Source organism: Chionomys nivalis, chromosome 18 (genome assembly GCF_950005125.1).
Source record: "Chionomys nivalis chromosome 18, mChiNiv1.1, whole genome shotgun sequence".
NCBI classification, from domain to species: Eukaryota; Metazoa; Chordata; class Mammalia; order Rodentia; family Cricetidae; genus Chionomys; species Chionomys nivalis.
The window spans coordinates 46,933,566-46,945,937 of NC_080103.1; the positions used below are offsets into that span (position 1 = coordinate 46,933,566).

The 12,372-nt window shown below is 42.2% G+C and overlaps 1 protein-coding gene across 2 annotated transcripts in view; it reads right to left on the reverse strand.

Annotated features, from left to right (window-relative positions):
* The window catches only part of Metap1 (methionyl aminopeptidase 1), a 28,309-nt gene extending 16,624 nt beyond the window's left edge, over positions 1 to 11,685 (reverse strand). The window contains exons 1-4 of one of the 2 annotated variants that reach the window (XM_057793847.1): positions 11,497 to 11,685; positions 5,715 to 5,766; positions 3,808 to 3,917; positions 2,340 to 2,400 (exon numbers count right to left, since the gene is read on the reverse strand). In XM_057793847.1, the coding sequence (XP_057649830.1) occupies positions 2,340 to 2,400; positions 3,808 to 3,917; positions 5,715 to 5,766; positions 11,497 to 11,610 (337 nt within the window). In that variant the 5' untranslated portion in view covers positions 11,611 to 11,685. Of the gene's footprint in view, positions 1 to 2,339; positions 2,401 to 3,807; positions 3,921 to 5,714; positions 5,767 to 11,496 lie in introns of both variants that reach the window. The other variant, XM_057793846.1, reaches the window with a different exon arrangement.
* Between the last annotated feature and the right edge of the window lie 687 nt (positions 11,686 to 12,372).

Here is a 12,372-nt window from a genome sequence, read left to right on the forward strand (position 1 = left end):
CTCAGCAAATTTCTGAAAAAAACAAACAAACAAAAAACAAAGGTGACAGCAGCAAGGCCTGCAAATATGAAAACATTTCCAGTAGCCAAATTTGGAAATGGCATATGATTACACAAACGGGTCAATGAAACACCAGATCAAAGACATGAGAGTCAAATATAATAATACAAGACACATTTATCTTACTATATACAAATGCTGAAAGTCTGAATAATATAACGACCAAACATTAGTATTCAGCTGAAGAAAAAACATTTTTATCATATAATTCAGAGTGTTAATGTACAAAGAACATTTTAGAAATCAACTCTGAAAAAACTATTAGTCTAATGGGGTTAAGAATATGAACATTCAAAAGGAAAGAAAATACAATTTTTAATACATGAAAAACCTGTTAAACCTTATAATTTAAAAATATAAGCTAAAATAAAATACACAACTTCTCAACCTTTCAGACTTATAAAGGCCACACAAACTCGATAACAAATGATGCTGGCAATGCTGGTGACAATGAAAGAGAAGCAAGGTGTTTCCTCTTAAAGTCTGGACCATTCCCTGAAGTTGTGTGCCATCCCCAAAGAGGACGCTAGTCTTCACTGTGTCGTCCAAATTCAGTGTACGTTCTGTCAGAGCAAGCATGCCCATGTTTTATTTGTTTGTTTTTTGGAGGGGTTTTGTTTGGTTTTTCAAGACAGGGTTTCTCTGTGTGGCTCTGGAGCCTGTCCTGGCTCTAGCTCTGCAGACCAGGCTGGTCTCAAACTCACAGAGATCTGCCTGCCTCTGCCCCCCCAAGGCCTGGGATTAAAGGTCTGCGCACCACCGAGGCTCATGCTCACGTTTTTATGAGAGTAATGATTGGCAAAATACTCTGATATTTCTAATATCTCAAAATAAAAATGAATATATCCTTTGATTCAAACCATTAGACAATTAACCTAAAAAGACATTCCTAATTATGAACAAAGATGAAACTACAAGAATAGAAGCCTATAATCAAATTCACAGAAGCAAAACCCTGCAAATAATCTAATCTAACCATTCATGAGTAGAGGCCTGGTTGATAATTATGATACGCCCACACAATGAAATTAAAATTAGAACTAAAGAACTTATATGAACTCATATAGAGCACATCACAATATATTAACACATTAAGAAAGGACAAAAAGGTGAAGAGATGTATTGGTGTGTGTATTTGTATATAAACTCACGGAATATCTTGGGAATGTTCTTAAACCTCTACAGAGTAGGACTTCTTTTCAATGTAAAACATTCTACTCTGTTAAAAGTATATTTATTTCTTAAAATATTAATACTACATTCAAAGGAGAATAAAATTACATGTTTCCAAGGTATCACTATACTGTATTCCTTAAATTTATTCACAATGAATTTAACTAAATTTTAAAATTACATATAGAAAAGTAATGCCATGGCTCCGCACATCTTAAAAGCAAAGCAGCTATCTAAGCTCCCATTCAGCGGTACAAGCTGTCCACAGAGGCAGCAGACATGGAATCCCACGCTCAGAAGGCTGAGCCAGGAGGACTGTCCAGGAGGCCAATTTGGGCTAGGTAGTTAGATCATGTCAAGAATAAAAAATGTTAAATATTTTAAATTTAAAAATAAACAAATGATGTAAAAACCACTGGTATTCAACCATTGTCATTTTTGACATGCAAAGCCAGTCAACACCTAGTCCAACCTAAATACTGTACAAGTTCAAAGGTCAGAGACTAAGTCCACTGACCTGTGTGGCAAATTACTCATCTTCTCTGCATGTCTCACTATTATTATCTATAAAATAGAGAAGACAACAGAACCTACCTCAGAAATGTTGAAAGTATTAAATGGAGTAACACGCGCAAAGAACTTAGCACAGTGCCTGACACATGCTAAGCAGAAATAAATATCAGTTACTGCCGCAGTCATCCCCGCCATGCTCACAACACTACCTCCAGCACCACCACTGCCATCCTCTGCGCTGCTACAGCCCCGACTGAGTGAGGATTCACTCGGGCCTTCACAATCGACTTTTGCCTTAATTTAGGTTAAGAGCAAAAAGAAAACCAAAGCCTTTCCCTCCCAACTGGCAGTTCATTTAACACAAAATACAACATTTTTCTCAATGTTGTCTTTAATAGCCACATAAACACTGTTTTCAGAACTGGACAGATTCCTAAAGAGGGAGAAAAAAACCTTTATCTTAAATATTCTAATGTGGCTTTTAAAAAAGGAACCATGTTTACATTTACATGTCCAGCACTGAAAACTCTCTACACAGAGCATTCCTTCCTCTGCAGTGATAACCAAGCCCACAAACGGAAAAGTGAACTTACCTAAAGGATGGTCAGCGTAGTCTGGCCTCTGAATGTAACTGGGCACTGGCCTCGTTGGCATCTAAAAACATTAACAAAATCAGTTCAGCACCTACTAACTAGTAACAAAATTAACCTGGGAAGATTGAAGAGTGGGGTTCAGGCAAAAGTTTTTAATAAGTCAATTCTAAACCAGGCTGGTGGTGGCAAACGGCTTTAATCCCATCAGTAGGGAGGCAGAGGCAGGATCTCTGTGCGCTCAAGGTCAGTCTAGTCTACAGAGTGAGTTCTGGGAGAGGTTCCAAAGCTACAGAGAAACTCTATCTCAAAAACCCAAATGAATGAATGAATGAATGAAAAAAATGAAAGAAGTTAATTCTAGTTGACATGTTAATGCTGTAAGACCCCTAGCTCACTCACTGACGCTAAGCTTACTTTCTGTGCCAGTGCCACACATGTCTGAGAAAGGAGAGCTCATATATATGAGGCTGGAGAAACGGCCAGTGTTCATCAGGTGGCTCCAGGGAGACCCGACTCCTCTGGTATCTGCTGGCACACGAACTCATGTGCAAATACCCACACAGAGATAGAAACACAGAATTTAAACAATAAAAGGAGTAAATCTTTAAAAAAAATAAAAATAAAAATCACCAGGCTCTTGCTCCAAACTGGAACAAAGTGGCGTCTCCGAGCTAAAAAGGAACAAGTACACATTCCTAGACACAATCACTGGAAGGGAATACAGAAATGTTCTATGGTTCTGGTAGCTTTCCAAGTTTTATATTAAATACATATTCATTTTATTAAAAGTACAAGACAAGTCAATTTAAATATTCAAGGGTAGCAAATTTCAACTTAAGTGAATTATCATGTTAAAACTCTTGAGTCCAGAAGGTATAGCTGCACATGCCTTTAATCCCAGAATTTGGGAGGCATAGGCAGGTAGATCCCTGTAAATTTGAGGCAAGCCTGGTGTACAGAGGGAGTTCCAGGACAGCCAGAGCTACAAAGGGAAACCCTGTCTTGAAAAACCAAAGCCAGGGGGGCTGGAGAGATGGCTCAGCAGTTAAGAGCACTGACTGCTCTTCCTGAGGACCCGGGTTCAAATCCCAGCACCCACATGGCAGCTCACAACTGTCTGAAAATCCAGTTCCAGGGGATCTGACACCTTCACACCAATGCACATAAAATAAAGCTAAATAAACCATAAAAGAAAAAAAGAAAAACCAAAGCCAGAGAGAGAGAATATTTATCCCATTCTTATTTAAAATTTATAAAGTTTTAGTCTTTATATCTAAAATCTTCTCCACTTCTTCCACAACTGCCAACTGTCCTACTAGCTCCCAAACAAAATACCCTGAGCTTTAGAATGTTCACTGTTCCTTCCTGTTCGTGCCCCACTACTGGAATACAAATTACAAGCATTAATTTCAGGAAATTGAAAACTGGTTAAAGACAGTGATACAACCCAGTTACTTGACATACTCACCAGTGGGTAATGTGGTCTGAGTTTACCAGTGTACCGGTAGCCTGCCCATGGATCAGTGTTCACATCTCCTTCTAGGGTCCAGGAACACACTTCCCGTTTTGCCTTTTCATCTTCTGGGAGAGAGATGGACAGATGTGAAGGACAAACAAGATCCAGGCTTTTGCTGAGCAGAGTGGCGCGCATCTGTCATCCCAGCAGTTGGAAGACTAAGGTAGGAGGGTCATTAAGTTCAGGTCACACAGAGTACTCCATCACTAGGCTCAGGGCTATCCAGATGGCTGGCTCAGTGAATAAAAGAGGCACCAACACCCCACAAGGCAAAAGGAGAAAACTATATCCCCCAAAAGTCCTGACTTCCTTCCAACCGTGTAGCATGTATCTATTCCTGCACATGCAAGCACAAATACAAATAAAATGGTAAATGAAATTTTTAAAAAACCTAGATTCTGTCTCAAAACAAATTCAAAAAGGCTGTGCTTTACCAACCTCCTAAGAAGGGAACAAGGAAAAAGGAAAGGCAGCCTTTCAAATCTCCCTGCTGATCTGCATTCCTGCCCGTCTACAAACAGTATTTTCAAAGAAGAACTGAAAGCAGACCTCAAACAAATAACACAAAAGCTATCAAGACAAACAAAGCTGAAACACAAGTTCTTTTCTAATCTTTATACAGAACTCACTTACTAGAAATTTACACCTGAAAATTTAAGTAAGCTGACATTTCAGGATCCATTTAATCCTCGACAAGTACTAGGTTCCTAATAATCCTGATGAGCTGAGGCTGGTAGCAAAACCTTAAACAGCTGGGAAAGCAAAGGACGCTTATCTATTTTTCAAAAACCACAATGCATTAGGTTCAGATAAGATACAGGCACAGTGCCAAGGAACATCAGACTTCACGTACTATAAGGCCCAAAATATATGATCTCCAAGCTGTACACTTTCATTCAAGGATCAAAACAAAAGCAGCAAATCTCTTCCTTTATGCTTTGGTAAACTTTCACTGACAGTATTTCCCACTGGCAGACTACATTTCCTCCCGTGGATAACCCAACACTCCCATTAAGCACAAATAATCACTTTATACCGCCACAAAAAATTTATCTTTTAAAAATTGTATTCCCTTTTCCTTCAAAGATGGTTTGGTTAACCTCAGATGCTTTGGTAAAGCAATCTAACAAACTTCATTAAGACCAACGACCTCCTAGAAAACAGAGGCAGATGAGTACAAGGTACCAAAATCACCAAGACAGAAAGTTTTCAGCAACTACCACACTACCTGCTTAAACCGTATGCATCAGAGGGCAGTGCTTTATGCATAAAAGTACTTGTCAATTGCCAGGAAACCATGGCAGGTCAGCCACACTAATAACTACATTTACAGGATGAGGAGCTATCTGAAGAACAGCCACACCAGTGTGGCTGACAATGGCTAAGAAACAGTTAATAGTCTGTGGGGTAATACAAGATACCCCCAAAACCAATAGGGTTTGGTAATACATGCCTATAATCCAGCACTTGGGAGGTAGAGATAGGGAGGTCGGGATTTAAAATCATCATCAGCTACAGAGTAACAGAGATCTGACCAAATAAAATCAAACAGCCCCTGTATCCTCCACCTACAATGTGCAGACACTTTTAGCAAAGACAAGAGGATGCCAAGAGATTAGGGCATTATCAGGTACTAGCCAAGTTAGAGCCATCTACCCTAACAAAGACCTCATGTTTTCATATTAAACAAATGAAACAAGATAAACCAGATGTAATTCTATGTATTTTATTACAAATTATCAAAGAATAATAATTCCAGATGTCAGAATTATACTTTCAGAACTAGGAGAAGTTCTAATGCTGGCTCATCAGCTGCATCCAAGGCAAAGGGTATAAGGATAAGCAGCAGTGTTACTTACTTGCTTTCTTATGTAGTAACTTGTGAGTAGCCCAACTTCCTTTAAAGCATTCCTAAAAGAAAAAACAAGGAAATCAGTTTTAGGTCTTCCTTAATCAGAAACAGTTTTAAGGACTGTTCCACAGAAGAAACAGTTATTGGCCGGGTATGATGGTACATGTCATTAATCCCACCCCTCTAGAGGCAGCAGCATGCAGGTGGGATCCAGGACAGTCAGGACTACACATTGAAAGACTACCTCAAAAAATAACAAAATAAAATAAAATAAAATAAAAAGACTAAAACACAAATACTTGAAAAATAAATATTTATAAAAAGCTTAAGAAATGATATCAGCCAGGCAGTAGTGGCAATACACACCTTTAATTCCAGCACTCAGGAGGTAGAGGAAGGCAGATCTCTCTGAGTTTGAGGGCAGCCTGGTCTACAGAGCAAGTTCTAGGACAGCCAAGGCTGTTAACAGAGAAAGCCTGTCTCAAAAACCCAAAAAGAGGGGGAGGGGATAGGAGAGGGAGGAAAAGAAGGAAGGAGGGAGGGAGAGAGGGAGGGAAGGAGAGTGGGCGGGCGGGCAGGCAGGCCATCAACTCAAGAAATCTTAAGTTAGGGTTATAGTTATAGTTCAGCCTGACTGAGTAGTGCCTTCAATAGTCCTAGGGAAGCCCTGCCCCAGCCCACCCTGCACTGTGTTTGAATATTACTCCCTAGATGGCAGTGTTGTTTGGAAAGGTTGTAGAGCTTTAAGGAAGGAACCCGCTGATGTAGGTGGGTCTTCTGTCTATGTGTTACTTTCACTGGTTAATAAAGAAACTGCCTTGGTCTTTTGATAGGGCAGAATTTAGATAGGCGGAGTAGACCTAACAGAATGCTGGGAGAAAGAAGGCAGTGAGGCAGATGCCAGGAGTCAGCCGCCAGGTCAGACATGCTGAATCTTTCCCGGTAAGTCACCACTTTGTGGTGGTACACAGATTATTAGAAATGGGTTAATCAAGATGTGAGAGTTAGCCAATAAGAGGCTAGAACTAATGAGCCAGGCAATGTTTAAATGAATACAATTTGTGTGTTGTTATTTCGGGTGTAAAGCTAGCCGTGCGGAAGCCGGGGGGACAAAAAGCAGGCCTGCTCTCCTTTCACTACACCCTGCTAGAAGAGGTGGTTATTGGAGCTAGCCTTGAGATCTAATGTCTGTCCCTGCATCCTGACTACAGACAATGTGACCAGCAGCCTCATGCTTGGCCCATCAGCTTTCCTCACTACAATGAGCCATAAATTCCTCCTTAAACTCTAAGTCAAAACAGTCATTCTTCCTGAGTTTTTTCTCCTCAGGAAGTTGGCCAGAGCAATGAAAACAGTAACCAAGAGTTGGAGAGTTCCCAATGTTTTAACCACCCCCCAAAAAAGTAGTGGGTATAAAAAACTTAAGTTTTCCTATTGGCTGTAAAGATTATTTTATATAGAATCAGCTCCCATTATAGTCCACCCTATCATTCACAGCAAAGCAAGAACTGTCTGTCTTAAAAGCCAGTTCTATGTAGTTCAGGACCTCATGGATCATTACAAATGTGGACAGAGATAGCTCAGCAGTCACAAGCTTCAAGGGACACAAGTTCTGTTCCTGGCACCCTCATAAGAAGCTTACAACTGCCTGTAACTCTAGCTCCAGGGGATCCAATGCCCTCTTCTGTACTCTGTGGACATTACACACACATCCACAAACCCACATACACACAATTTTTTTAAATCTTAAAAAAAAAAAATCTGGTGACAGTCACATGCTCAACTCGGTATTGGCCGTTCCCTAGGCTGAAAGTCTTTTTGATATCTACTATTGTTAAATAGTCATCCTTAACATAATCTGACCCCCCCTTATCTCCCCCTTTGCATAACACTGTGTCTTTTTATTAGTCTTTATAGCTTAAGTTATGCAGCTAGTTACATAATATTTGTCTCAAACGGTAAGGAACCATCTTATATTTACTGTCTATCTCCTGCTTTGTGAAAAAGTCTGCTGGATACTATAGGTAGGTCAAAGTTGGATCCCTCAATGGTACAGAAAAACTTTGGGTGACTATCCAGGCAGCAAAATGTCTCTGTCAATTCTAGAGTTTTGGAGGTTGCTTACAATGCACTTCCTGTTTACTTAGGTAATATTATATCCTTCTGGAGTCTTTGATGGAGTTGAAGAATAGATAGTTATAGTTTTCCTTTGTTATAATAAGATAAAATAGATATAAATATTTTAACGGTAATTCTTGTTTGATAACTGTTTTTTATATATAATTTTACTATGTTAAAGCTTTCCTTTTTGTTTAAACAGAAAAGGGGAAATGGTGTAGGAGGTCCTTCTGTCTAAATGTTACTTTCATTGGTTAATGAATAGAAACTGCCTTGGCCTAGTTGACAGGGCAGAACCTAGGTAGGTGGGAAAAACTGGACTGACTGCTGGAAGAAGGAAGGCGGAGTCAGAGAGAGCCGCCAGAGTCAGACATGCTGAATCTTTCCCGGTAAGCCACTGACACGTGGCGATATACAGATTAATAGAAATGGGTTAAATCAAGATGTGAGAGTTAGCCAATAAAAGACTAGAACAAATGGCCAAGCAGTAATTTAATTATACAGTTTCTGTGTGGTTATTTCAGGGCTAAGCTAGCCAGGCGGCTGAATGAACAAGCAGCCTCTCCCTACAACAGTACATACAATTATTATTAATTTAGTAAGAAAGGATACCCATCAAGACACTCAAAATAGTACAACCTTTGGAAAGATCAATTTTAAAGATAACAAGTCTTATTCCATTAAAGGAAAAATTCCCTTAAAATAAAACAACTCAGATAAAAATATTTTTATGTTTTAACAATAAAATGAGATATTATATAGTTTATTTTTCTGGTCAGTGCCTTATCTACTCATTTCATCTACCAAAACTATTTGGTAGGAACTATTTGTGTCCCCATTTTCCAAAAGAAAGGAAGCCAGAAGTAACAGCAGAGGAGCCTCTCTCCGCCTTTTCAGACACTTACTCATCCATCCAAACGTGCTGACCATTTGCTGCACAGTTCAAGGAAATGAGCATTCAGCCAGGAAAATGATAGCTCACCTTCTGATCAAAGATACTGTTTTCTAACAAATAAGGTAACTGCAGGTCATTAAAATGTTGTAAGAGTTATGGTATTATAATAGGGGTCTCTGTAGTTTGGTTTAGTTTGGTTCCAAAAACAAGGGGGCTGGTATTAGGAAAAGGAAGAGTGAGAGGCAGAGGGAAACAAACCACTGTGAAAAGAACATGCCCAATAGCAAGGAAATGTCTTAGCCTCACACTTATGTAAAACACTGTGTTTAGGAAAAGTTACAGTGACTTGATCGAGGTCTTTACCAAGGCTGAAAGAACAGCTGCGATTTCGCAGGACAAGCGACATTCAGAGTCAGTAAAGAGTATAAACACAGCCATGACTACATCAAGACAATCTGCTTAGCCTGAGAAAAGCTACCCTAATTGTGGAGTCAGAACACCAAAAGTAGTGACAATCTCATCACTAAAATAAGCATGATCCAACTGTGGGGAAAAGTGACTTTTATACATAAGATCCGGTCTGGTTTGGTTTGAGCGGTGTCTTATGAAGTGAAGAATTACAGTGGAGAAATGAATGAACCACTACAACTAACTGGTGACAAATTTTACAAAGTGGCCAAGGCAGCTAATAACAGGGATGAAGAGACTGCATAAGCCACTCTGAGTGTCTGATGACAGTAGAGCAGCAATACTAGCAACACACCTACAGACGCCAGCACAGGCTACACTCTTCCTACCATAAGCAAGTTAAGGTGTTCCAACAAATGCCACCTAGACTTGATGAACAGTTTTCCAAAACCTTTTAAGCATTTATATAGATATAGATATTTACATCATTTCCCTCTTCCTTTTCTTCCCTCCAAACCTTCCCATAATCCTCTTGTTCTTTCTTAAACCCATGGCCTCTATTTCTTTGTAATTACATGTAAGACTCTTATCTCAAAAAAGAGAGATGGAGGAGAGGGAGGGAGAAAGAAAAAGAAAAAGAGAGCAAGAGAGAGAGAGATGAAGAAAGAACGACAGTAGTAGCTGAGCTGGGAGAGATGCCTCAATGGTTAAGAGCACTGACTGCTCTTCCAGAGGACCCAGGCTCAATTTCCAGCCCATATGATGGCCCTGAACTCACTATATAAACCAGGTTGGCCTAGTAGAGATCTACCAGCCTCTGCCTCCCGAGTGCTGGAATTAAAGGGGTGTGCTACTACACCTCCCAACTTTTAAACACTGTGTAGACTACACTAATCTACTCAGATGGGTCACAATTTTCAGAGGAAATTTTTGTTTTTAAGTCCCAGTTCCACCCAGAACTCAGTAAGTTAGAATTGTAAAATATTAAAGCCACGAGAGGCCCTGTACCGGGTTGGTAGCCCTAATGCTATTTTTAGATCAAGAACCACTTCTCCACGTGCATCGTTTTGCAAAATGACAGCAGCAACAAGGTCAAAGATCATATACTTTCTAAAAACAAGACCCATACAACAGTGGCGATCTCTTGCAATGGCTTATCTATAATTGTGAAGGCTTTTAAACATAAGTTTTAATTTTACATTTATTTTTGCAAGTACTTTATATTGAAGATAGTTGGTCTTGCTCTTTTCACATAACTATCTTCCCCCAGACAGGGTTTCTGGAAGTCAAGAGATCCGACTGCCTCTGCCTCCCAAAGTGCTGGGATTAGAGGCGTGCCACCACCGCCTGGTCACATAACTATTCTTATTCAACTGTATTTAGATATCAGTATTAAATTGAACTGGAATCCTTTAAAAGACAAAACGCCTTACATTGTAGGGCTACACGGCCTTACCTTAATTTCAGTGCAAAAAATACAGAAGGAAAACTGTCCACATTCTCTCTATGCAGGCTCACACTGGAACTCGGGAAATTAAGTAATTTAACTTACTCAAGATCTCGCAGGAATTAGCATACTAAGACCTCTGGACTATTAATTCACCTCTCCCAGGAACCCGTCAGTTTAGCATCAAAATATTGATATGCCCCTCATCAGCAAACTGCAACTAAGAGCCTAATAACTACCTCTTACTGCCTTGCCATCATTCTGAGTCTCGAAACGCAAAGAACACAAACACTGTTCAGTAAACACACACTTCTGTCAGGGCCCATTCAGTACTGGGTTTGCTCAGCTGCACAAAACTTCGAATACATCAGAGCCTTAAAGCATAACCCTTGAGGGAACTGTCCCTTCACTCCATGGGAACTTCAGTAACACAAGTGACTCATCTCTTTAACTCACCGGTTCTCTCCATTAATAATCTGAGATGCCAACGGAAAAGAATGAATTACACAGACCCCTCTCTACTCCCACATCCGAAGTTGCTGAAATGTCAAAGCACGGTAGTAAAACACGAGAGGCATGAGGCTGAAACTAGCTCCCCTCTTCAGGAGCCTGCGGCCCTAAGGCTCGCTTCCGTCTCAGTCCGGGATGGCACAGGCACCGGAGAGAAGCCCCCGGAGCGCGGCCCGCGGCGTCCAGACCCGACCCCTGCTCCGGCGGAGGTCGCGAGCCACCGCATCCCGCGCGTTCCCACCTGCCCACAACCTGGCCGCCCTCCCCGGCGCCGAAGCGCGGCCCAAACCCGCCGCGGGTCAGCTTCCGCTCCCGCGAGCGCCGGCGGGGCTCCCGAGGCCCGGGCCGCTGAGAGGCCCGTGGGGGAGGCGGCAGGGCCCGGAGACGAAGGGGCGCGGAGTGGGCGGCTACCTGCGAGCAGAAGTACGAGCCCTGGATGCCCAGCTTGATGCAGGTGGGACACTGGAGCTTGGCCTCGCTGCTGCAGCCGTCCGTCTCGCAGACCCGCGTCTCCACCGCCGCCATGCTGCCTGCCTGCCGGAGGAGGAGGAGAGATGAACGGCCGAGGGAGGGGACAGAGCCAGCCCGGGAGGAGCTCGGCCCGTAAACCCAGGCGCCGGACTGGGAGGAGTCGGGTCCGCCCCTACGCTGCGCGCTCCGCCCCCGCCGCGCACGCGCAGCCAACGCCCCGCCCTCTCTCTCCAGGCGCGCGCTCCCCTGCTGCCCCGCCCCTCGCCGCGCACGCGTAGTGGCGCCCCGCCCAGCAGCTCGCCCTGCCTCTCCAGGCTCTCCTAACCTAGCTTCGCCGGCGGCGCCACGTGGAGTCCGAGGAGACCCTGCTGCCCACTTCCGTTGTCTGGGCGCCTTCTGGCGGCGGGCGTGACGTCGGGACGCTGACCGCGAAATTCCTGAGCCCTCGGTGTTTCCCATTCATTCTCGCAGGTGGTTGGAAAGGGCGTGGATCCCACTGCTTGGTTCACCTGGCGCTTCCTGGGAATTTAATTCCCTTTTCTGAGTTGCGCTTCTCTCTGGCAGTGCTTGCCCAAGACTGATCCTCGAATGAATGAATGAATGAATGAATGAATGAATGAATGAATGAATGAATGATAAAGCTCATTCTCAAAAAAAAGATCAATGAAACAGAGATAGGACTGAAATCAGTTCTTCCTCGAGCATTGCTCCTTCACACCCTGCCATTGAAATAAATAGTGCTAGTAACTGTCAGATTGTTCAATACCAACGATTTTTTTTATGAATCTGATTTTATAGTTTGAGAGAATTCTGCTA